This window comes from Myxine glutinosa, chromosome 6, assembly GCF_964187855.1.
Source record: "Myxine glutinosa chromosome 6, kmMyxGlut1.1, whole genome shotgun sequence".
Lineage (NCBI taxonomy): Eukaryota > Metazoa > Chordata > Myxini > Myxiniformes > Myxinidae > Myxine > Myxine glutinosa.
Window position 1 is genome coordinate 127612199 of NC_136266.1, and position 27556 is coordinate 127639754.

The window sequence follows — 27556 nt, forward strand, 5'->3', positions numbered from 1 at the left end:
CATATCTAGCAATTTATATAACTAAGTGTATATATTCATTTATTTAAGCGAGGCTGTGATTCTGCTTCTGGGGTTAGTTTTTTTTAATGTAACTTAATAATAATTTTTAGCTTAATTCATACTTCCATGGGATAGGGTGCCACTCGACTGTACCTGCGACCTGTTTTTAAAATTCCTCGGCCATTTCAACCAGAAGCAATTAGCTTGCTATCGCTTGCCAAGCCAGCCGTTCCTTATCACCCATTACGTTGGAGTGCTTGCTGGAGTGCCTAAGCCGCTTGCCGAGGGCTCTACAAATGAAGTCAGAAAAACCTGTGTACTTAATTAATTAGTCACAAGGCCGGGGAAGTTTGGTTGTGTTATAACACTCTTTTTGAATATGATTAACCACCACTTGGTGAACACTATTCAGGCTGCTTTTGCAAGCCATGGCGTTACAGTAGACAGAGCTCCCTTTTTGTGTTTACGTACCCATATTTTTATTGACTAACATTTTTGTGCGTTATACTAACCATTCTCTCCACCTCTCCCTTCCCTCTTTCTCCTCCACCTTCCCTTCCTCCTCTCCTCCCCCCTCTCTTCATATTCCCATTAGGAGGTGACTCATTGTTACCCGGAAACTTTTGCTAGTGGTTCATAAATGCTGTCACACTGTCATGTGACAAGATCCTAATCAGCTCTGATTGGTGTACGTTTGTGAGGACATACGGACAGACAAACGCTGTTCTAGACGGCATTGCCCTACAGGCTACACCGTAAAGATTTACAAGTACATATGCAGGCATGTTTAACATGCCTGCATAAGTATCATTGCAATAATATGAGGTTACAATAATAATTATGAATCAATATATATGGATTATCAGGATATGCCACCTGACAATGGAGGATTACCTCCATGAATTTGCAAATCTAGTTTGGAGGTTGGACACAGATATCTAATGTTGCGTTCAAATTAGAACAAGGCAATATAGTGAATTTGCATGATAATATTACGATGCTAGGTATTTATGTATATGCCTCTTGTGACACACAGGGAATTACCAGTGAACTGGTACTCAATTTGCTGACCTCGGAAGGATGACGGGCTGAGTCAACCCCCCTGGCGTTAATTCAGCGATCGACTAAGATTCGAACCCAGGATCCTAGGATCCCAAGCCAGCACCCTAACCGCTAAGCCAACACCAGGTTTATTATGATTAGTATGCATCACCACTAATTAGTATGTATCACATTTGAATCGCAGCATGGTATCTTTGTATTTCCCATTTTCCAATTGCATGCTATGTCTGTGTATTTGCTGCCATAACTGTTCAATTTCATGTAGAAATATTGTATTATGACAAATTTGCTGTTCATGTACAAATATTGTATTATGACAAATTTGCTGTTCATGTAGAAATATTGTATTATGACAAATTTGCTGTTCATGTACAAATATTGTATTATGACAAATTTGCTGTTCATGTAGAAATATTGTATTATGACAAATTTGCTGTTCATGTACAAATATTGTATTATGACAAATTTGCTGTTCATGTAGAAATATTGTATTATGACAAATTTGCTGTTCATGTAGAAATATTGCATTATGACAAATTTGCTGTTCATGTACAAATATTGTATTATGACAAATTTGCTGTTCATGTAGAATCCCTGGTGTTGGCTTAGCGGTTAGGGTGCCGGCTTAGGATCCGAGGATCCCGAGTTCGAATCCCGGTCGATCGCTGAATTAACGCCAGGGGGGTTGACTCAGCCTGTCATCCTTCCAAGGTCGGCAAATTGAGTACCAGCTTGCTGGGATTAATGATCCCGGTGTGTACCCCCGGTTTAGAATAGGTACACCGTATCCTTGCGCATCGTAAGAGGCGACCAAGGGTTGGCGTCAGGAAGGGCATCCGGCCATAAAAACATTGCCTCAAACAGGGAACCATGATTTTCATGGGGCCCGCAAGGCTAACCTCCGCTTTAGCGGGGAAAATGGCCTTAAAACGATCATTCATTTTTCATTCATTCATTCATGTAGAAATATTGTATTATGACAAATTTGCTGTTCATGTACAAATATTGTATTATGACAAATTTGCTGTTCATGTACAAATATTGTATTATGACAAATTTGCTGTTCATGTAGAAATATTGCATTATGACAAAAATTCAAAATAAAAACAATTTTTTTTTTAATGCAAATCTGATTATGTCACAAATAATTAATATGCATTGTAATTACCAGGAACATTCCACTTTTGTATCCTGCATTTATTTTAAAAAAAAAAATTGCATTCCCTTGGTCGTCACTCCAAAATGCATTCCTCACTCCAAAATGTTTAAGATTGACTTTGGCAGATAATTTTTTTATATTCAAATTTGATGTCATAACTAATTAATGTGCATCGCAATCAATTAGAGCAATGAATTCTTGTATTTCCTCGTACTTGAATTATGTAAAGTTGATGCCTCCCATGTCGAAATTTGGCATTAGACACCCAATATTGATTCCACATATTGATGGGCCATATGCAAATTTGATGACGTCATGGAAAAATAATGTGCAACTCAATAAGCGGGACACATTGGATTTTTGGAATCTACGTACAGTATTTGAATTATGAATAAAATAACCTATTTCCAGTTTGCATTAAAAGTTTTGCATCGAAAAGTATTTTAAAGCCTCTCTGAGATTTTGGCCCACCGTCTTATTTGTGGGGAAAAAACAAAAAGTACCAGTCACCTCTTTTCAGGATGTAAAAAACTCATGTCGGAATAGTTGTACACAGAAAGACATGACAGCATCTGTAGAGTAATCCACTGGCACATCTGCAAAACATTTCAACATTCCGGTTCCAGAACAATCATGGAAGCAAAAAACAAATCCGATCCTTGAAAATGAACATGAACTGCTCACGCATGACAAGATGATCCCATCAAGTGTGGACATTGCAAACAAAGCATTGCTTCTGGACATAGTGCTCAAACGCAAAAAGGAAAAGACGGCATTGTTGATTGAGGTTTCGGTTCCCAATGACTTTGGACTAAATGCTTCAGAAACCAAGAAAATTCTCAAATACAAGGACCTGAAAAATGAGGTCGAGGTCTTGGAAATTGAAGAAAGCTGAAATTGTACCAGTGATAGTCGGAGCAACATGGATGACCAGGAAAACCCTTACTGAGTACTTAAAAAATCATTCCGGGGAATATCACTACAAATGAGCTGCAAGTGGAGGCTGTCGGAGGTTCAGTGAGGATTGTAAAAAGAGCGCTCGGAATGAAGCTATGAGAATGAAGTTTCACAATCTGGTTCATAAATAATGATCCTGTACCGAAAAAAGAGGTGGACATTTTGAGTTCTGGGAGAACTTCCTCCCACCTTCTAAAACCCACATATGGAGATATCAACCAACGAGAGAAGCCTATTCTGAAAGAAGAAATCCCATGGTATTTTGGAAAAGGAATTTTGCAATTATGGAAACAAAACAGCAGCCACAACACAAGATAGCCAGCTGAACGAGTAATGGGAAATGGAGAAGAGAGGCATGCTCACAGATCTCCAATTTAAACTGCATTGCAACTGTATATTTTTTAGAAAGGGTGGCTCAATAAAGTACTAGATAAACATGACAATAACAATATAGGTACAAAATAAATACAATTATAGGAATGCAGCAGAACCAATACTCAAAGATTGGTGAGACTTCAAAAAGAAAAACAAACACAAAAAAGAACACTTTCAGGGAAATTCTGTGTTACATTTTAAAATATTTTTTGTTCATGTGTCCTGCTGTGACCAACCCACAAAACACAGTACGATAACTTGTAAGGACGCTCTTCACTATGTGGGCCCAGATGTGCAATTTCAAGTAACCGAGATGAGAAACCTTTCCTACAGACAAATCAGTTTTATAAGTGCTCTATGGTGCTGGTGCTCTGATGGATGTTCAAGCTGTTCAAGCTTTTTCACAAATGGAGGACTTTTATGTCTACTCTGCTGTATGGATCTTCATATGCAATTTCAAACTTTTCTTTTCAGACAATCCTTTCCCACAGACACCACACTTGTATGGGTACTCTCCTGTGTGGATATTCATATGCAATTTCAGACTTTTATTTTCACACAAACCTTTACCACAGACAGGACACTTGTACGGACGCTCTCCTGTGTGGGCCCTCATATGCATTTTCAAATTACTGTTTCGAGAGAAACTTTTATCACAACCAGAGCACTTGTATGGGCGTTCTCCCGTGTGGGTCATCATGTGAATTTTCAAGGTCTTTTTATACCTGAGATTCTTATCACAAACAGAGCACTTGTACGGGCACTCTCCAGTATGCGACATCATGTGTGTTTTCAAGGAGTGTTTATACCTGAGATTCTTATCACAAACAGAGCACTTGTACGGGCGCTCTCCAGTATGGGTCATCATGTGTGTTTTCAAGGTTTGTTTAGACCTAAGATTTTTATCACAAATAGAGCACTTGAAAGGACTCTCTCCAGTGTGGACCCTCATATGCAATTTCAAATGATCTTTTCGAGAGAAAGCTTTACCACAAACAGAGCACTTGCATGGGCGTTCTCCCGTATGGGTTAATTTATGTAGATCTAAAGGATGTTTATAAAGAAAACCCTTCCCACAGTCAGAGCACTTGAATGGACACTCATCCGTATGAGTTAATTTATGTCCATCCAAGGTACATTTATGAAGAAACCCCTTCCCACAATCAAAGCACTTGTATGGCCACTCTCCCATATGGGTACCTTTATGTACATCTAAGGAATTTTTATAAAGAAAACCCTTCCCACAGTCAAAACAAGTGTATGGGTACTCTCTCGTGTGTGTAAATTTATGTGATTCTAACATATACCTCTTAAGAAAACCCTTCCCACAGTCCAAGCACTTGAATGGGCGCTCTCCTGTATGAATCCTCCTATGCAAATTCAGACTCCCCTTTTGAGAGAATGTTTTACTACAGACAGAGCACTTGAATGGACGCTCTCCTGTATGGACCCTCATATGCAATTTCGAACTAGCTTTCATAGAGAAAGCTTTACCACAGACAGAGCACTTGTATGGACGCTCTCCTGTATGGACCCTCATATGAAATTTCAAATTACGTTTTCGAGAGAAATCTTTACCGCAAACAGAGCATTTGTATGGACGCTCTCCTGTGTGAACACTCATATGCAATTTCAAATTATGTGTCAGAGAGAAAGCTTTACCACAAACAGTGCACTTGTGCGGGCGCTCTCCTGTATGCATCATCATGTGTTTTTTCATACTGCTTGGTGAAGGAAAAGCCTTACTACAAACATTACATTTATGCCTTTTGAGAACGTTTTTGCATTTTGAAGGTTTTATCTCAACATTTGCATTGTGTTGATGGGAGCTGGATTGGTATTGTAAAAGCAATGCATCTTGATCATGTGATTGTTGCTTCAAAACACCAATCTTGTGCACTGCGAAACAGTGCGGGGCCAATACATGTTCAAAATTACTTCCCGATTGCTCTGTAAAAACAAAGAACATGAAGTAACCAACAAAATATTTAACACAGTTAAAAAAAAAAACATTTATCCTGAAAAAGATAGATTAAATGTTTTGTTCCTTTCTGCTCACCAGTGGCAGAATAGGGAAAAATGCAATTTGTAGTATGATCATCATCTGGATCTTCCTTAACAGAAACACACTGCAAAGATTCTAGGGCTGAAGAATCATCATCGTCTTGTGTGTTTTCCACTTTTACAAGACAGATATCACCTGCACACAACTCATCGTCAATCATCTGCAGGGCCCGGAAGTTTACAATATTGTGAAATAGAAATGTACAGTACAGTATATGTATTTAGTCTAGAAAGTAAATTACAACAACAACAACAACAACAACAACAACAACAAAAAGAGATGATTCCACCATTGGTAGAATAAGGGGGATCAATGAATGCAGGTGGGCAAGCTTGGACCTGGGGAGCGAGTAGCTATCGTGTGCAGACATTTTGGCTGTTGGTTTATAATCTTTTCCTGGGGGCGCGGTTTGCTGCTGACGTAGTGCCCTCCCTATTACTAGTACACTGGTACTCATTTTGCGGACCTTGGAAGGATGACAAGCTAAGTCAACCCTATATGTTGTTAATTCAACGTCCAAACGAGATTCAAACATAGGACCCCAGGATCCCAAACCAGCCACCCTAACCGTGAAGCCAATACCAGGCTTTGACCTGGGGATGGTGAGCAAGAGGTGCATGGTATTGTGGTAGCCGTCTTGTCGCCCCAGTGTCCTGGAGCGAATCCTGACGGGCCTCATCAAAGACTAATTCAATGGCCTTGAGCAAGATCACGTGTCTATTGTGACAATACCCTGCTAATTGGACCACCGACCCAGCCGACTCGCTGCGCTAATTCTATGCTGTGCACCTGATCCCTGATTAATGGCCAAGCCTAGCCGGTGGGGCGCACAACACGGTCCTGTTATAGGCACTGGTCACCTGTACCTAGCCAGTCTCCAACTGATGTGCCAAAACGCAATAGCTGGCACGACACCCAAATTCACCCAGATACTAGGTTGATTTAATGATGATCGGTGCACGGGGATGGGAATACAAGAATCAATCACCATTAATAGTGAAACAACAACAGCAGCCCCTCGGTCACTACCGACTATCATGCCCACAAAACCAACAGATGATCGGTAACCTTAAAAGTCTTGGTTGAGTGTAGTGGAGTAGCGGCTGAAACACGAATCCGATCCATGGTCCTCCTGATGACTCCATCTTTGCTCTTTACTTATTTGGGTTCCTTCAGATGATTCCAATGCAGTAATTGGTCTTCCATTTGTTTGATTCAGTCATTCCAGGAGAGATAACAAAGTGACAAGACAGGAATACCCTATGCAGAAGGTTCCACAGGGCACAGCCAGGGTAACCAGCAGGAACCTATACAGAAGGCAAGCCAGTCGTGTCCTTGCAGTAATCGCACGCTTCGCATATAGCCCGGTATGAGTGAGGAGGAGGAGAGGTGTGGCTGGCTGGGTGGGGGTGTGGTTCAGTGTGGCAGCTTCGCAGACTCATGATGCAACTTCTCTCCATGATGAGTACGGGCATCTCCTCCTTCCCCCACGTAGCGTGCGCTTTTATAATGTCTGACCCCACCTCTAGCCATGACCGACCTAGCTCCTTCCCTCTCACTCGATATAGGCCCGAAGGTGCGTTTGATGGGTGAGAATGCAGCCCCCCAACATCCTCCTGTTAGTCACCTTGACACTCTTCCCCCTTTTCTTGGGCCGGCTGGAACACGGCTTACCCGCCTATACCACTGATCTGAGGCTTACCCAGATGCTTTAAATGACAAAAAGACAAATTGCAAAGGGTAGAACATTGAAAAGTGTTTTTTTTTAACCATACAAGCTTTTTTCTCATGGAAGAGTTAGGACACAACATAAAGGGAACAGGAGGAGACAGGGGAATAGCAGGTCAGAGGGAGAAGATAGACGGAGACAGACAAACAACGGGATGCAGGTAACAATGAGGGGTAAAGGAGAATGCAAGGGGTGGACATGGATACATAAGCAAAATTTTGAAAGGGGTGAAGATGGTTTAACAAGGGCAGAAAATATCATGGCTTTGGATGGGGGATGGATGGGGACCTGAGATGGTGAACAGCTTTCTTGAAGATACAGAGGGAAGGATTGGATCGAGTGTGGGAGGCGGTTCCACATGTGGGAAAAGAGAGGAATAAATGAGTAGAGGTGAGCAGTGGTTCTGGATTTAGGCAGTTAGTTGCTGGTGGACCACGTGCATCCAGCAGAAACTTGAGAGGGTGGGGGCAGAGCACAAAGAAGGCAGAGGGTGCCAGACCAGAAATGAGGAAGAAGACAGACAGACCAGCAACCTGTCGGTGATGGTAAAGTGATCGGGCCATAAACTCAGCTTCATCGCGAGAGATTCCAATGATATTGAAAGCCTTGGTTTCAACGGCATCAGGCTGAGCAAGATGCGAGGCAGGGGAGCCAGCCCAGGGGGGAGAGCATTGCTCCATCTAGCTACGGATGAAAGCCTTAATACATGTGGATAGAAGCTCAGGTGTGTCAAGGAAGGACTTTGCACAACGGAGGATCCCCAGTTGGGTCAGATCTGATGAAACGGTTTCAAGATCTGATCTAATCCAGATCTGATCTAATCCAGATCTGATGAAACGGTTTCAAATAGTGCCAATAGTCACAATACAAATAGTGCTCATTACACAGCGAGTTCCAAGCAGAATATTTGGCAAACTGCATATAGGCTCATAAAGGCTCAATCTTAATTAAGAATACCGAAGGAACTTTAACATCCACAACATGTTTCTGCTCACCATTTGTTGAACAAGCAACACTGCTGTTTATCGTATGATTATCATCTATATCTTCCTTTACAGAAGGAAATCTCAAAGCTTTTGAAGCAGAGGAATCTTTGTCGTCTTGTAGGCATTCCACTTTTACAGCATATATATCACCTGCACAGAAATTAGTGAGACAGGAAGTTTAGAATGCTGTTTCATACAAATCAGGTCAATGGGATATGTATTCAGTCCCGAAACATTATTAGTTAACTGTACTGTAATTATTACATCGGCAAATGACATTTGGCGCATCAGGTCTATGCTATAACCTCCACCAACAATTGCACCATATGCAGATACTGCTAATTTGACACAGCTCAAAGCAAAATATGTGGCAAGAATACAGGCATCTATAAACAGAATAATAATCAACTAGAACGACATTCTTCGACGTCACGACGTCGACTGATATGCCTCCAGCCAAATTATTACATCATTATAATAGTTGCACCCCCGCTTGGCTAACCCCCACTCTAGCAGGGAAAATGGCCTTTAAAATGCATGTTGTTGTTGTTGTTGTGTATTATAATACTTGCACCAAGTTTGCTTTAAATCCATTCAGCTGTTCTCAAGTTATCACATTTTTACCTGACACAACCTCTGACCTTTGACCCCTTGCCCCCAAAATGTAATCAGTTCATCTTTACATCATTATACATACCTGTACCAAGGTTTAATTTAAATCCCTTCAGCTGTTCACAAGTTATCACATTTTTACCTGACATGACCTCTGATCTTTGACGGCTCGACCCCAAAATTGAATCATTGGATCTCTACATCATTATACATATGTGTACCAAGTTTTAATTCGATCACTTCAGCCGTTCTCAAGTTATAGACCAATAAGACTTTGACCTTTGACCTCTTTGCCCTAAATTTTAATCAGTTAATCTTTACATCATTATACATACCTGTACCAAGTTTGAATTAGATCACTTCAGCCCTTCTCAAGTTATGGACCTATTACAGATTTGACCTGAGACCTTTAACCCCAAAATCTAATCACATAATCTTTACATCATTATACATGCCTGTACTAAGTTTGATGCCAATTTGAAGGGGTGCCAATTTGATTCATTCAGATTTTTTTTTTTTTCTATTTTTCTTTTTTTTTGTATACATAATTATCGAGTCTCGTGAAAGAGCTAACATTTATCACACAAACAAATCAAACATACAAACAAAGTATATAAAAAGGCGAGCGGTAGACAAGATGGGGAGAGAAGGGGAAGCACATAAACACAACATTTGAGAGCAGGGACATCAGGAATGTGTGGGAGGGAGAGGGCTTGGGGGGAGGAGGTGTGGGAACGGGGTGGGGGGGTGGGGGGAAGGGTGGGAGAAGTATAAAACACAAGGACACCAAGGACTTCCAGGACAGAAGTTGGTATTTCAAAAAAGTGGATTTGGGGTGAAATTAGCGGGGGTAGAAAAGTTCAAGGTTTTGGATGGGGGAAGATAAGAGATGGTGGTGAACAGCTGTTTTAAAGACCTGGAGGGAGGAGTGGGATTGAAGAGAGTGAGGGAGTTTGTTCCAGAGGCGGGAAAAAAGAGGAATGAAGGAGTGAAGGTGAGCAGAGAGTCTTGATTTTGGCAGTTTAACCATAAGAGGGTTGCAGGCAGATCTTGTGCGACCTGTAGGAATATTTGGGGGACAGAGCCCAGAGATAGCTGGGGGGGCAAGGCCAGAGAAGAGTCGGTAGAAGACAGAAAAACCACCAACCTGCCTGCGGTGAGTGAGTGAAAGGCCCTTGGAGTTAGCTTCATCGCGGGAGATTCCAATGATTCTGAACGCTTTGGTTTCAACAGCGTGAAGACGAACTAGGTGTGAGGCAGGAGCACCAGCCCAGAGGGGAGAGCAGTATTCCATTGAGCTGTGGATGAAAGCCTTGTATGTGGTGAGGAGCTCAGGTGTGCCAAGGAAGGACTTCGCACGACGGAGGATGCCCAGTCGGCGACTGGCTTTGGAGGCCAGATTTGAAATGTGGTTTTCCCAGGAAAGATCATGGCAGATAGTGAGACCCAAAAGCTTGAGTGACAGAACTTCTTGGAGAGAATTATTGAGAAAGTGGATGGGAGGGTTGTCCAGTCGGTCTTTTCAGAGAGACATCGTAAGAGTGTGAGATTTGTCAGGATTGAAAGACATGTTCCACTTGTTTGCCCAGTCTGTGATTTTGTCCAGGTCTGCAGAGAGTGAGGAGGCTGCAGACTGCCAATCTGAGGGATGAGGAATGGAGCGACAGAGAGTAGAGTCATCAGCAAAGAGATAGAGAGGATTTTCAAGAGAGTCAGAGAGATCATTGATGAAGACCAGAAAAAGCACAGGGCCCAGAACACTGCCTTGGGGAACTCCAGCCTGAACAGGAAGAGGAGATGAGAGAAAACTATTCAGGGCCACATGTTGAATACGACTAGAGAGGAAGTCCGCCAGCCATGCGTGGAGATTTCCATGGATACCAAAGGAGGAGCGTTTGGTGAGCAGGGCGGGGTGCCAGAACGTATCGAAGGCACGTGATATGTCAAGGGAGACAGCTCTAATTTCCTGTTTGGCATTGAGGACCTCCATCCATTGTTGAGAAAGCAGAAGCAGCATGTCCAGAGTAGAGTGACCAGGTCTGAAACCAAATTGATGATCAGAGATCAAGCCATTGGAGAAGAGGAAAGATTTCATATCTGAAGCAATGATGGATTCCATGACTTTGCTGATAATTGGGAGAAGGCTGATTGGTCTGTAGTTGCTAGGATCTGTTTTTGCACCTTTTTTGTGCAAAGCGGTGATGTTGGCTGATTTCCAAGCAGATGGCAGATGACCTTGAGCAAAAGAGAGGGTGAAGAGAACAGAGAGAGGACCAGTGGGCTGATGCCATCAGGTCCAGTTGCAGAATCAGAGTCGAGGGCTGACAGAAACTTTTCCACCTTGTCAGGAGGAAAGGACACAGAGTCCAGGAGCAGCTGGGTACGACTGGGTACAGTGGGTACAGAAAGGGATGGGTTTGGGACACAAGATTTAGAGGCAAACACAGAGTTGAGGCATTCAGCTTTTTCAGGTGCAGAGTCAGCCGTGTAGCCGTTTGAGTTGAAGGAGGGGATGGAGGGGGAACAAACACCAGAAACAGATTTGACCAGACGCCACCAGGATTTGGAAGAGGAAGACAGATAAGAGAGTTCGATCTTGAGAACGGAGAGATATTGTTTCCTGGCTCTCCTGAGGGTGGACACACACTTGTTTCGGGCTTTGTGAAAGGAAATGAGATTTCCTTCCATTGGTTTTGCTTTCCAGGAGACGAAAGCAAGTTGTTTCTGGACAACAGCCTCACCACAAGATTCCGTGTACCATGGACGGGAGGAAGGGTATGACAACTGAAGATGAGATGGGATAAATCTGTGCATGAGAGAGAGCAATTTACTTTGGAAGAATTCCCAGGATGAGTTGATGTCAGAGGCGGTAGAGATGGGAGACCAGTCCAGATGATTGATGGCTGCTTGAAGACCGTGCCAGTTGGCCTGAGTGAAATGCCAGACTCGTCGGCGCTGAGGTGGCTCTCTGAGAATGGTCAGAGAGATGTCCACTTTAACAAGCACATGATCAGATGAGCCGATTGGAGCAGAAGAAGAGCAGCAGACATTTTCAGGGAAGTTAGTCATAACCAAATCCAGAAGAGAAGATGCTCCATTGACTGAGATCCAGGTCGGGAAATTGACAGATTGTGTCAGTCCCAGTGAGTCGCAGAAGTCCTTTGCTGAAGAGCCATGGCTGGTGAGAGAGGTACCCACACCCAGCCAACTGGCATGGTGACAATTGAAATCACCACATATGAGGAAGAGAGAGTTGGGATGGGTAGATAGAAGTTGGTCCATATTATCAGACAGCGAGATGTAGAAGGAGTCATCACTGTTTGGTGGACGGTACAGCACACATATGAACAAAAGGTTGGAGGGAAGGGGAAGCCATAGCCAAAGGTATTCCCTGGGGGTGAGGTGGAGAGAGGGCAGTGCAGGGCGAGTGAGGAAGAGAGTTTTTTTATAAAGATAGCAACCCCACCTCCAGGACGAGGCTCAGGTCTATCATACCGGAGGAGGGAGTAACCTGGGAGAGATACCAAGGGAATGTCGACTATGGCTTAGCACAAAGGGGGAATGTCGACTGAAGCTTGTAATTAAGGGTCGAATGTTTCCGGATGTGCATTTAATGGTCTTACCAGCATTATGTGCAGAAGTTTTGCTAGGACATGATTTTCTCCAACGACATAGGCGCTTGGAAATGGAATTTGGTAGGACTGATACTCTTGCTGTGTGTGCTCTTGCAGGGATGGAAATTGAGCCACTGTCGCTGTTTCCCAATATGACCACAGACTTTACACCTGTTGCGGTTAAATCGCGACGCTACTCACGGGCTGACACGCAATTCATTGCGGAAGAGACTGCGCAGCTACTAAAGGAAGGTATCATAGAACCTAGTCGGTCGCCTTGGCGGGCCCAAGTTCTGGTGGTACGAACCGAATCACATCGCAAACGCATGGTAATCGACTATTCGCAGACGATTAATCGGTTTACCCAATTGGACGCCTACCCTCTCCCGGGAATGGACTCCCTGGTTCGACAGGTGGCACAGTACTCGGTCTATAGCACTCTCGATCTATTTAGTGGGTATCATCAGATTCCCATCTCCACGGCGGATCGCATCTACACTGCGTTTGAATCAGGCCAGAGGTTGTACCAGTTCACCCGGCTACCTTTCGGGGTCACGAATGGGGTTTTCGTGCTTTCAAAGGGCTATGGACGACCTCATCGCTAAGGAGAATTTAACCGATGTCTTTGTCTATCTGGGTAATCTCACGGTTTGCGGGTACGACAAAGAACATCATGATGCTAATCTGAAGCGCTTCCTCGAGGTCGCGCACAGGTATCGCTTGACTATGAATGAGGCTATATGTCGCTATTCTGTTCGCACGATAGATCTCCTGGGGTACACCGTGACCCATGGCTGTGTCGCTCCGGATAAGGAGCGTCTGCGACCCTTGCTCGACATGGCCCCGCCCTGCGATCGTGCTTCATTGAAGCGTACTCTCGGGCTGTTTGCTCATTATTCCAAGTGGGTTCAAAATTTTTCCGCGAAGCTCCGCCCACTTGTGGATTGCGATGCGTTCCCCGTGAGTCACGCTGCCAAGGCCGCTTTTCATGGCCTGAAGTCCGACATCGCTGGCGCCACTGTGTCGACGATTGACAAAAATTAATACTTTGTTTTGGAAAGCGATGTGTCGGATCATGTGATAGCTGCGACGCTCTCTCAGGGGGGTGGGGAGGGGGGCGCCCTGTGGCCTTCTTTTCAAGGACTCTCTCCTCTGCGGAACGGAGACATTCGTCTATCGAAAAGGAGGCGTATGCCATCGTCGAGTCGATCAAGCGTTGGCGTCCCTATTTGCTCGGACGGTGTTTCCACATTATCACAGATCAACAGAGCGTTGCATTTATGTATGACACGCAGCATGCTCAACGCATTAAGAATGAGAAAATCACTCGCTGGCGGATCGAGCTCGCCGATTTTTGCTACACAATCAAATATCGCCCAGGGCGGGATAACCTTGTTGCCGATGCTTTAACGCGGCCGGCGATGTGTGCGAGCCTCACCTCTTTTGAGGATCTGCGCATTCTTCATGACACCTTGTGCCATCCCAGCGTGACGCGTTTCACTCATTATGTGCGCAGTCGTAACTTGCCCTATTCCGTTGAGGATATTCGTCAGCTCTGTCGCACTTGTTCCGTATGCGCTGAACTCAAACCTCGCTTCTACAAGCCTCCTATGGGCACGCTGGTCCAAGCCACTAGGGCGTGGGAGAGATTGGCGATGGATTTCAAAGGACCACTGCCGGCGTCACCGGCTTCGAGTAATTCTCGTTATCTACTCACGATCGTTGATGAGTTCTCTAGATTCCCTTTTGCTTTCCCGTGCGGAGATATGTCTGCTGCTACGGTTATCCGGTGCCTGCAGAACTTGTTTTCTATGTTTGGGAATCCGGCCTATGTGCACACCGATCGAGGTGCGGTGTTCGTGTCCCAGGATGTGAGGAACTTCCTGCTCCAGCATAATGTCGCTTCTAGCTATACTACTCCGTATAGGCCTCAGACAAATGGACAGGTAGAACGCTTTAATGGCATAATATGGAGGGCCGTTACTCTGAGTCTTAAGTCCCGCGGCCTAGGGCTAGACAGGTGGGCTTGGTCACTACCCGGGGCATTAAGCTCGATCAGGACTTTATTGTGTACTGCTACAAATCAAACTCCCCATGACCAGATGTTTTGTTATCCGAGGCGTTCGGGCAGTACCCGACCTTTACCGGGTTGGCTTGCTGAGCCGGGACCGGCTTTTCTCAAACGTGCAGTTCGCATGAGTAAATATGATGACCCGCTGGTAGACAAGGTGCGGGTTCTCCAAGCTAACCCCGAGCACGCCCGTGTGTTGTTGCCCAATGGACAGGAGTCGACGGTCTCAGTACGCCACCTGGCCCCATGCGGGGAAGTTGACGAACCAGCTTACGATCCCGTTGATCCACCTATGGAGCATCTGCCGGCTTCCTCACCGCTACGTGCACCCGATCCGGCTGGACCTGTGGCGCCACCGCCGTCACCCGATTTAGGCGGCTACTCTGACGCGGGGGACTCCGGTCTTGGGGATGTAGTACCCGGTAGTTACCGGACCCGCGCCGGGAGAGAGATTCGCCACCCCGACCGCTATGGTTGGGACTGACTGACATGGACTGGCAATTGTTGCTCACTGATATTACTCTGCTGCTATGTGCTGCCAGCTTGTTTCTGCCGTAGTGGAAGTGTAGTTTTAACAGCGGGGAGAATGTAATGAAATTGTGTCTAAGTTGAACCCATGTGTTATGCTGTCTCCGACCACTGAGAGGCTCCGATAAGAACTCGGACGAACATCCCTCCGACACATTCCTGTGACAATTATTCTGTGTGATAGTGTATACTCGAATGGTGCGTATTCCTGGATGTTCCAGGCTTGCTTGCACTAATTGCTAATTCATTGTTACTTCTATGATTACGGAATTCTGATACAAAGCTTGACGATTTCTTACAGGTGTTGCCAGAGATCGAAACTGAATTAAACCTACGATTGGGACAATGTTGTAGACCTTGATTCTTACAACAGGTTGGTTATTGTACACCGCACCTTTCCTATGCCATCTCCAGGCATTGCAAATCGTCATTGCTGGGCACTGAAGGGGGCTCGGCAGTGACGCACGCTGAAAGGGAGTACTCAGTTTTCACTCTGGTTGTTTGTTTTCTTTCTTTCTTTCTTGTTGGACACCGCTCCTTTCCTATGCCATCTCCAGGCATTGCAAATCGTCATTGCTGGGCACCGAAGGGAGCTCGGCAGTGACGCATGCTGAAAGAGAGTACTCAGTTTTCACTCTGGTTGTTTTATTGCTTTCTTTCTTGTTTGTTTGTTTGTCCGGGCGATATCTCAGCCATCCTATGAGCTAGGAAGCTGAAATTTCGGCACAATAGTGAGCACGTCCTTTGTCAAAAACGCTATTTTTTGTTTTTTGATTAATCAATAAATTGAGGAGTTATTTAATTATTAGCGATTAATTAAGTACTTATTTAATTAATCAAATTTCCTTTCTCTTCTGACCATTAACTCAGGCACCTTTTGAGTTAGGAAGCTGATATTTGGACATGCCAATGACCAGGTGATTTGGCTGCAAAGACTATTTTTGATTTATTAACTAATCAATTAATCAATTAATCGATTAATTATTTAATTATTCGATTAATGACCAAAAAATTTTTTTTTTTGAAGTTACAGATTCTGATGAAATGGTGGTGGTTTGTGTGTTCTCTGACCGAATTGATTAATAATTTAATTTTTTAATGATTATTATTTATTTATTTTCATTATTAATCATTTATTTATTTTCTTTCTCATTTGGCCAATATCTCAGGCACCTTTTGAGCTCAGAAGCTAATATTTGGACATGAGTGACCAAGTGATGTGGCTATCAAGGATATTTTTGATTTATTGATGAATCAATTAATCAATTAATCGATTAATTATTTAATTATTCGATTAATTACTAAAACAAAAATAAAAAAATTCAGTTCCAGATTCTGATGAAATGGTGGTGGTTTATGTGTTCTGTGACCGAATTGATTAATAATTTAATTTTTTTATGATTATTATTTACTTATTAATTATTTAATTATTTGATTAATGACAAAAAAATTTTTTTTTTAAAGTTACAGATTCTGATGAAATGGTGGTGGTTTATTTGTTCTCTGACCGAATTGCTTAATAATTTAATTTTTTTATGATTATTATTTATTTATTTTCATTATTAATTATTTATTTATTTTCTTTCTTATTTGGCCAATATCTCAGGCACATTTTGAGCTGGGAAGCTAATATTTGGACATGACAGTGACCAAGTGATGTGGCTATCAAGGATAGTTTTCATTTATTGATGAATCAATTATTAATTAATCAATTAATCGATTAATTATTTAATTATTTGATTAATGACAATTTTTTTTTTTTCCCCAGTTACAGATTCTGATGAAATGGTGGTGGTTTATGTGTTCTGTGACCGAATTGAATGATAATGCAATTTTTTAATGATTATTGTACACCGCTCCTTTCCTATGCCATCTCCAGGCATTGCAAATCATCATTGCCGGGCACCAAAGGGGGCTCGGCAGTGACGCACGCTGAAAGAGAGTACTCAGTTTTCACTCTGGTTTCTTTCTTGTTGTACACCGCTCCTTTCCTATGCCATCTCCAGGCATTGCAAATCGTCATTGCCGGGCACCAAAGGGGGCTCGGTAGTGACGCACGCTGAAAGAGAGTACTCAGTTTTCACTCTGGTTTCTTTCTTTCTTGTTTGTTTTCTTTCTTGTTGTACACCGCTCCTTTCCTATGCCATCTCCAGGCATTGCAAATCGTCATTGCCGGGCACCAAAGGGGGCTCGGCAGTGACGCACGCTGAAAGAGAGTACTCAGTTTTCACTCTGGTTTCTTTCTTTCTTGTTTGTTTTCTTTCTTGTTTGTCCGGACGATATCTCAGCCATCCTTTAAGCTAGGAAGCTGAAATTTCGGCACAATAGTGAGCAAGTCCTTTGTCAAAAACGCTATTTTTTTTTTTTGATTAATCAATAAATTGAGGAGTTATTTAATTATTAGCGATTAATTAAGTACTTATTTAATTAATTAAATTTCCTTTCTCTTCTGACCATTAACTCAGGCACCTTTTGAGTTAGGAAGCTGATATTTGGACATGCCAATGACCAGGTGATTTGGCTGCAAAGGCTATTTTTGATTTATTAATTAATCAATTGATCAATTAATCGATTAATTATTTAATTATTCAATTAATGACTGAATTTTTTTTTTTTTTAAGTTACAGATTCTGATGAAATGGTGGTGGTTTATGTGTTCTATGACCGAATTGTTAATAATTTAATTTTTTAATGATTATTATTTATTTATTTTCATTATTAATCATTTATTTATTTTCTTTCTCATTTGGCCAATATCTCAGGCACCTTTTGAGCTCGGAAGCTAATATTTGGACAGGAGTGACCAAGTGATGTGGCTATCAAGGATATTTTTGATTTATTGATTCATCAATTAATCACTTAATCGATTAATTATTTAATTATTCGATTAATTACTAAAAAAAAAAAATTTCAGTTACAGATTCTGATGAAATGGTGGTGGTTTATGTGTTCTGTGACCGAATTGATTAATAATTTTAAAAAATGTAATTATTATTATTTGTTTATTTTCATTATTATTAATCATTTATTTATTTTCTTTCTCATTTGGCCAATATCTCAGGCACCTTTTGAGCTGGGAAGCTAATATTTGGACATGACAGTGACCAAGTGATGTGGCTATCAAGGATATTTTTGATTTATTGATTAATCATTTAATCGATTAATTATTTATTGATTAATCGATTAATTATTTATTGATGAATCAATTAATTATTTAATTTTTTATTAATGACATTTCATTAAATTTCTAAAAGATACATCTTCGGATGAAGCACTAGTGGTTTAGTTATGCTATTAGCCAATTGATTAAGAAAATATTTTGTGATAAACTTTTATTGATTTTAATTATAAAATTAATCAATCAATTATTGTGCACCTCTCTCTCCAAATACAGTCTCTATTAGCTGCACTGCGGTATTGCCAAGCGCCGGAGGCGCGCCGGCAATGCCGCGCTGTAGGATATTTAATTATTTGGCATGGGGGCAGTGTACTTTGAATGTATGTGTACTTGTTACCAACCTATCTACTATAAATGGATGAGGTGGGTGTGTGTGTGTGCGTCATACTTTTTGTGTTTATTACATGCGTCTATTTATTAATTAATTGATTACTATTGAAATGTACTTTTAAACTCTTTAGACTGCTGAAACCACTTTGACTTTTAAAGATCCTTTAAAACCCCTAAGATCCTTAAAACCCCTAAAGACCCAGAGGACCCAAAAGTCCCTGCAGACCCATACGACCCCGAAGACCCGGAGGACGCAAAATACCCTGAGGACGCAAAAGACCCTGAACACCTCAAAGACCCAGAAGACTCCAAAGACCCAAAAGACCTTGAAGATGCTAAAGACCCATTGAACCCAAAAGACAGAAGACCCAAAAGTCCCAGAGGACCCAAAAGACACAGATGACTCAAAAGTCCCCAAAAACCCAAAATACCCAGAGGACCGAAGAAACCCACAAGTCCCCAAGGATTCAAAAGTCACCGAGGACTCAAAAGTCCCCGAGGACCCAAAAGACCCCAAAGACTCCAAAAAAGCAGGAAACTCAAAAGTCACAAAAGACCCAAAAGTCTCCAAGGACCAAAAAGACCCATAAGCCCCCGAGGAACCCAAATACGGAAAAACCCATAAGATCCCAAGGATCGAAAAGACCCAGAGCACCCAAAAGTCCCCTAACATCCAAAAGAGCATGAACACTCAAAAGTCCTCGACGACCCACATGACCCAAAAACCCACATGACCCAAAAGTCCACAAAGACCCAAAATACCCCAAGCACCAAAAAGACCCCGAACACCCCCCAAAAAAAAAAATACCCCGAGGACCCCCAAAAAACCAAAAGATCCCAAGGAATCAAAAGTCCCAGAGGACACAAAATACACAAAAGTAGCCAAGGAGACCGAACACCCAAAAGACCCAACCGACCCAAAAGTTCCAGAGAACACAAAAGACCCCGAGGACACATAAGTCTCCAAGGACTCAAAGGTTACAAAGAAGCCAAAAGACCCTGAGGATACAAAAGACCCAGATGGTCCAAAAGTCCCTTAGGACCCAAAAGACACAAAAGAAAAAAGATACCCTGAGGGACCAAGAGACCCCGAGGACACAAAAGATCCAGATAACCCAAAAGACCCAAAAGTCACTGAGGACCCCAAAAATCCCAAAGACCCAGAAGACCCAAAAGTCTCCAAGGACCCAAAAGTCCCCGAAGACCCCAAAAACCGAGAAGACCCAAAAGTCCCCAAGCACCCAAAATACCCAAACATCCCTGAGGACACAAAAGACCCATAACACCATGAGGACCCAAAAGACACAGATGACCCAAAAGTCCCCGAGGTCACAAAATACCCCGAAAACTCAAAATACCTTCCCACTCCCTCACCCCCCCAACCCCCCTTTCCGAGTCCGGCAGACAGGTATGCTGCAAGGCGGTGAAGACCAATGAAAATTTGGTATAACGGGTCCACTAGTAATTTCTAAATGATGAGTATCAAGCAAGGAAGCAGCACATACCGTTTATGAAGTCTTTGGTACAACTTGGCCTGGGTTTGAACCACCGACCCCCCAGACTCAAAGCAACACAAACCATTACGTCACTAAGGCTGGTTACACTGTACAAGAATTATAGTGTGGTCGGTCTCACAGAATATTGTGTCCAGTTTTGATTGCCAGTCTAAAAGCAAATAGCTTCCAAAAGAAGGATTCGATGTAGAGCAACCACATGCATTCTGGGGTGAGCTCGACTAAGGTACAAGGAATAGCTGGAAGAGGATTTCTAACAACTATCTACATGAGAAAGAAGGCAATTACAAGGTATACGACAAATGGTTTCAAAATCAAGTAATATGTCAATATTGTGTTTGCATCTTACTGCACTTGTCGGCTGAATAAAATGGTATATTAAATGAATGAGGTATGGATAAAGCAAATACATATACTCCACATGAGCTCATCCAATGTCTAAGTTGTATTGCATTTAATTGCATAACAACCTTGTAAAATGAAAAGGAAATTCTCGAGGAGATGCAGGCTTGAAGCACCTTACATTTCTTAAAAGCACCTGACCATTTCTTATTGTAGCACCATATACCATTCCTTACCGTTCTTAACTGAGGTGCAGGCTTGAAGCACCTTACCATTCATAATACCCAGCCCTGTGACTGCGGCCTGGCCCGTTTCTGATCTCAGGCACTGTGATGGCAGACACGCTCTAATTCACGCATGATCTGTTGGAGAGACAGAATTCTACTCACAAAAAGTAAAGCTTCTACTTGACGTTATTGGCCCATGTTCTTCAACATCACAATCACTACAACCTTCGTCGAATGTACATAGGGTGTTCAAAAAGTTATGTGAATGAGATATGATTCACATAATAGTCTGAGACAAGCAAAACTAACAATAATGATAGTAATAACCAGAACGGCACTCAGTAGAGCACATGCCTCCACCAGGCTGAACAGTTTATATTTTCTATCCCACTGATAGGCCGGATCTGGATTCGGACCTGAACCAAAATCTAATCGGCTTGTTCTTGTCACCGAACCAACTCATCCCTCAAGTTCCTTCATAACTCGTCCATAACTTTTTGAGATATTCTGCTATTTATCGTTTTTGGCCCAATATCTCCCAATGGTGAAGAATCACTTTAAAAATTCTAATAGCCGCATCCGAATCCGGATCTTCACCAAAATCTAATCATTTCGTCCTTGTCACATGCACTACCACTTTGTCAAATTTTGTTTGAATCCGTCCACAACTTTTGGAGATATCTTGTTCACAAACAGATAAACAGACAAACAGATAGAAAGGGGTGATAACATAACCTCCATCGACCTTCGGTAGCAGAGGTAACTAGAACTGCCACTTTATAACTGCTGGCAGTGATGACCGGGTACCTCCGCCTTTCCACTTTGATACAACCCTGCTTTTTTACTACCCCACTTTCATCGGACACGCATGACACTTGACGTGCTCTTTATAACACTGAATTCAGTATTGTATTTAAAAAAATAAATCCAAAATGAGGTCCTCATGGTCTTTTGGGTCTTTAAGTGCACAGGGTCTTTGGAGTCCTCGGGGTCTTTGGAATCCTTGGGGTCTTTCGAGTAGCCAGTGTCTTTTGAAACAATGGGGTCTTTTGAGTCCTCGGGGTCTTTTGGGTCCTTGGGATCCTCTGGTTCTTCGTGGTATTTAAGGGTCTTCGGGGTATTTTTGGGTATTGGTGGTCTTAAGGAGGTTGGGGGTCTTAAAGGTTCTTCAATGGTCTAATGGGTCTCAGCAGTCCAAAGTGTCGAAAGGTACATTCCAATAGTACATAATTAAGACGTATTTCATTAATTGATAGGATGCCTCTGAGTTCAAACAGTACGTAATCAATAGATATACTGAAAAGTCATAAGGCTGGAAAAGAAAATAATGTCGAGTTTCTTCTTCAAAAAAACAACAACTGGCTGCCAGACCATATGGCCAATCATGTTTAAATTTTAAACATTTATTCCCCTTGATACGACTACATTACTTTGAAGGTTCACATCGATCAATGAAGCGGTTCAAGAGATATGATGTTTTTAAGATTTTCGTTCAACTTAAAAGCTGCCAAACCGTGTGACCTATCAATTATTCCAGCACACCGTGGTGTCCCCAAGGCATGGGGAAAATATTTGTGAAGTTTCTTCTCGATCTTTTCAGCCCTTCCGCAGAAGTGTTTTTCTTTAAAGGTATATTCTTCAAAAAAAATCATAGCTCCCAAAACATGTGACCTATGACATCATGGTCGCAGAACCTTTTGTTCATCATGGGTATGCCATCATGCTTGTAAAGTTTGGCCTCGATCTGTTCAGCCGTTTCGGAGAAAAAGGGTTTTTAATGGTTTTCAGAAGAAAAAAAACAATATGGTGTCTGAACCACATGACCGATGACGTCGTCATTTTTTCCTCGACAGATTTATCCTTATAGTGGGGCAACTTAGCATAACAATTGTGCATTTTGTGAGGAAAGCACCAAATTTAGCACACTAGTAAACTATCATATTATGAAAAGATCTGGATATTGGGCCATCTCAGATTCAGAGATTTGATTTTTGCAAGATTTCGATTCGATTGGGATCGAAGAGAACACCTTCTTCGTCTTCTGTACAGTGAAGTTGCCAGCTCTGAATTCTCTGGCTACATCTGGGTGCTTCATTGGGAATGCAACCATGTCCCTCAGGTGAACAGGGACCCACCTGGCATAGTGTGTGTGGTCTAAGGCATGGAACCATGGGACCAGTTCCGTCAGGGCATCAAGGTACATCGTGAATGAAGCCTGCCGCAGAGAACGTACGTAGACCAGTACCAACATCTCTAGTTCCAGCACAGTTGCCCAGTACTGAAAGTTGGGAATGTCTTCTCCTCTCTGGTGACATCAGTCTTCGAACTCAGGCAGGTCTTCTGCATCATCAGCATATGTCATACAGTGGCGTTCATACGCACGGTGTTGCAGGATGTGCAGTGCCGCTGCAGTGATTGGATGAGCTCTTCTTGTGCGGGTGACGTGGGCAGCTCGCAGGAAGGAGTCGGCCGTCCCTGGCGTTGCAATCTCAGCTTGCAAATCTGCAAAATCTGCAAATCTTGCAAAAATCAAATCTCTGAATCTGAGATGGCCCAATATCCAGATCTTTTCATAATATGATAGTCTACTAGTGTGCCAAATTTGGTGCTTTCCTCACAAAATGCACAATTGTTATGCTATATTTAGCTTAGCTGCCGGACTATTAGATCATGCTCAAGAAATTTCATATTCATGGAATCAAGCATTCTATTTGTCAAATTATGACGTCACAATGGAAGCACCTATGATATCATCATTAACATACAGTGCATTCAGAAAGTATTCAGACCCCTTCACTTTTTTCACATTTTGTTATGTTGCAGCCTTTTGCTGAAATCGTTTAAATTCATTTTTTCCCTCATCAATCTACACTCAATACCCGATAATGACAAAGAGAAAACAAGATTTTAGAAAGTTTTGCAAATTTATTAAAAAGAAAAAACTGAAATATCACATTGACATAAGTATTCATACCCTTTGCTATGACACTTGAAATTTAGCTCAGGTGCCTCGCATTTCTCTTGATCATCTTTGAGATATTTCTACACCTTGATTGGAGTCCACCTGTGGTAAATTCAATTGATTGGACATGATTGGGAAAGGCACACACCTGTCTATATAAGGTCTCACAGCTGACGATGCATATCAGAGCAAAAACCAGGCCATGAGGTCGAAGGAACTGCCTGCAGAGCTCAGAGACAGGATTGTGTCAAGGCACAGATCTGGGGAATCCTACAAAAAATAATTCTGCTGCATTGAAGGTTCCCAAGAGCACAGTGGCCTCCATAATTCTTAAATGGAAGAAGTTTGGAACAACCAGGACTCTTCCTAGAGCTGGCCGCCCGGCCAAACTGAGCAATCGGGGAAGAAGGGCCTTGGTAAGAGAGGTGATCAAGAACCCGATGGTCCCTCTGGCTGAGCTCCAGAGATCCTGTGTGGAGATGGGAGAAACTTCCAGAAGGACAACCATCACTGCAACACTCCACCGATCTGGGCTTTATTGCAGAGTGGCCAGACGGAAGCCTCTCCTCAGTGAAAGACACATGAAAGCCCGCTTGGAGTTTGCAAAAAAGCACCTAAAGGACTCTCAGACTGTGAGAAACAAGATTCTGTGGTCTCATGAAACCAAGATTGAACTGTTTGGCTTCCATCTGGCCACTGTGCCATAAAGCCCAGATCGGTGGAGTGTTGCAGTGATGGTAGTCCTTCTGGAAGTTTCTCCCATCTCCACACAGGATCTCTGGAGCTCAGCCAGTGACCATCGGGTTCTTGATCACCTCTCTTACCAAGGCCCTTCTTCCCTGATTGCTCAGTTTGGCCGGGCGGCCAGCTCTAGGAAGAGTCCTGGTTGTTCCAAACTTCTTCCATTTAAGAATTATGGAGGCCACTGTGTTCTTGGGAACCTTCAATGCAGCAGAATTATTTTTTGTAGGATTCCCCAGATCTGTGCCTTGACACAATCCTGTCTCTGAGCTCTGCAGGCAGTTCCTTCGACCTCATGGCCTGGTTTTTGCTCTGATATGCATCGTCAGCTGTGAGACCTTATATAGACAGGTGTGTGTGCCTTTCCAAATCATGTCCAATCAATTGAATTTACCACAGTTGGACTGCAATCAAGGTGTCGAAACATCTCAAAGATGATCAAGAGAAATGGGAGGCACCTGAGATAAATTTCAAGTGTCATAGCAAAGGGTATGAATACTTATGTCAATGTGATATTTCAGTTTTTCTTTTTAATAAATTTGCAAAACTTTCTAAAATCCTGTTTTCTCTTTGTCATTATGGGGTATTGAGTGTAGATTGATGAGAAAAAAAAATGAATTTAAACGATTTCAGCATAAGGCTGCAACATAACAAAATGTGAAAAAAGTGAAGGGGTCTGAATACTTTCTAAATGCACTGTATGTTGGTCCCAATTGAGAGTTCTTTGACTCAATTTTTTTCCATTGAGCCGTTTCGGAGATACAGAGGGGCAAGCTTTTGTGTTTTTTTCCAAGATGGCGCCCATAACACGTGACATATTACGTCATAATTAGCATTTTAAATATTCCACACGTGAAGCCGCTCCATTGCTACAAACTTCGTGTCAATTGGACCAATGATTGCAGAGAACATTCATTTCAAAAATGCAGACAAGCAAGCGCGTACGCTACACGTACGCAACCGATCGCCTAACCCTGCTTTTCGCTTTGCGAGCGCAGGGTAGAAATACCCCTTACAGCCAAATCACTTGGTCACTGTCACGTCCAACTATCAGCTACCTAGCTCGAAAGGTGCCTGAGATATTGCCCAGATGAGAAAGAAAATAAATAAGCACTTAATAAATCGATAATAATCAAGTAATTATTTTTTTTGCCCAAGTCCTTCACAAAACTGTTGTCCATGTCTGATGTTTGACTGAAGGTGGCACAGGAATGTGGAATTTATTGGTACCATGGTTTAACATTCATCATTTCCACATTGTTTGTTTGCTTTTGGCTTCCCACCCGTGCATAGCACTTAATAACACAGGTACCTCGCTCGTATTTTGATAAATTAACACCATAATATTAATTTGTGATTGGAATGATGAATGATGCTGTTTGGAATGAAAATATGGAGAACGCGCTGTTCATGTCTGACATTTGACTGAAGGTGGCACAGGAATGTGGAATTTATTGGTTCATCGCTTCCCATTCACCGTTTTTTCTGCATAGTCTTTCACGAACCGGCTGTCCATGTCTGACGTTCTATTGAAGGTGGCACAGGAATGTGGAATTTATTGGTTCATCATTTCCCATTCGCTGCTTTTTGTGCACAGTCCTTCACGAAACTGCTGTCCATGTCTAACGTTCGACTGAAAGTGGCACAGGAATGTGGAATTTATTGGAACCATGGTTTAGCATTCACCGTTTTTGCCCTAGTCATTCACGAACCGGCTGTCCATGTCTAACGTTCGACTGAAGGTGGCACAGGAATGTGGAATTTATTGGAACCATGGTTTAGCATTCACCGTTTTTGCCCTAGTCATTCACGAACCGGCTGTCCATGTCTAACGTTTGACTGAAGGTGGCACAGGAATGTAGAATTCATTGGAACCATGGTTTGACGTTCACCGTTTTGCCCAAGTCATTCACGAACCGGCTGTCCATGTCTAGCGTTCGACTAAAAGTGGCACAATAATGTGGAATTTATTGGTTCCAGGGTTTAGCATTGACCATTTCCACATTGTTTGTTTGCTTTTGGCTTCCCAGCCGTGCATAGTATTTTGATATATTAACAATATAGTAGTCATTTGTGATTGGAATGATGAATGATGCTGTTTGGAATGAACATATATAGAGAACATGCTGTCAATTCCTGACATTAGACCGAAGGTGGCACAGGAATGTGGAATTTATTGGTTCATCATTCGCCGTTTATTTACCGAAGTCATTCACGAACCGGCTGTCCATGCCTGAAGTCCAAAAAAATTAATACTTACATTTTATTTGATAAGTGGTAACTGGTATCCCCACCCAGTTCATACTATCCTCTTCAACTAAAGTATCAAACAAGCCCAGTTACACCGTTGTTAGACTATCGGTCTTGTTTTAAAAAATAAGTTGGGGTTCTTCCCTTAATACTTAAAAAATAAATTCTTCACCATTAAGAGATGGGGTCAAAAACGATATATAGCAGGATATCTCAAAAAGTTATGCCTATGGACGGATTCAGACGAAACTTGGTGGTTTGAGTTGGATTGGTGACAAGAGCAAGGAGATGAAATTTTGGTTCAGGTCTGGATCCAGATCCAGCCCATCAATGGGTCATAAAACGTAAACTGTTCAGCGTGGATACTTTCTCTACAGAGTGCTGTTCTAGTTTACATTAAACCCATCGTCATTACCCATGAGAAGCCTGGTGTTGGCTTAACACAACAGTTAATGTGGCGGTCTTCGAATCCTCCGGTCCTGAGTTCGAGCCCCTGTCGAGCCGGTTGAACCAACACCAGGTGGGTTGATTCAGCCCGTTCATCCTTTCAAAGTTGGCAAAATGTGTACCAGCTTACGAGTAACAGGGCACTGCATCAGCGGCACAGCCGCGCCTCCAGAATGAAAATGATGCAACCAACAACCACCCTCCCATGAATTGAATGACAAACAAAAGTTTTTCTCAACGTTAAATGAACGTTTCCAGACTCCGATGATCATGAAATAAGCAATCGAGAAACCAAAATGAACGAACCGTCGAACACACGATTTCCTTCAGAAGTTTTCCGCGCGAGCTCGAACGATCACAATCCACTGATCCAGTCCAAGTAAATTGGCAATGAGGAAGAAGATCTC

At 42.6% G+C, this 27556-nt stretch overlaps 2 protein-coding genes across 2 annotated transcripts in view; both read right to left on the reverse strand.

Moving 5' to 3' along the window:
- The window catches only part of LOC137415597 (uncharacterized), a 29152-nt gene extending 26281 nt beyond the window's left edge, over positions 1-2871 (reverse strand). The window contains exon 1 of the mRNA XM_068101200.2: positions 2732-2871. The gene's annotated coding sequence lies outside the window, so the exon portion shown is untranslated. The remainder of the gene's footprint in view (positions 1-2731) is intronic.
- On the reverse strand, positions 2047-27556 carry LOC137415599 (uncharacterized). The gene is made up of 5 exons (XM_068101204.2): positions 27456-27556; positions 20759-20884; positions 8343-8483; positions 5613-5753; positions 2047-5503 (listed from the first exon to the last, which is right to left on the reverse strand). Exons 2-5 carry the CDS (start codon positions 20799-20801, stop codon positions 3978-3980), a joined length of 1851 nt encoding a protein of 616 aa, XP_067957305.2. The 5' UTR covers positions 20802-20884; positions 27456-27556; the 3' UTR covers positions 2047-3977.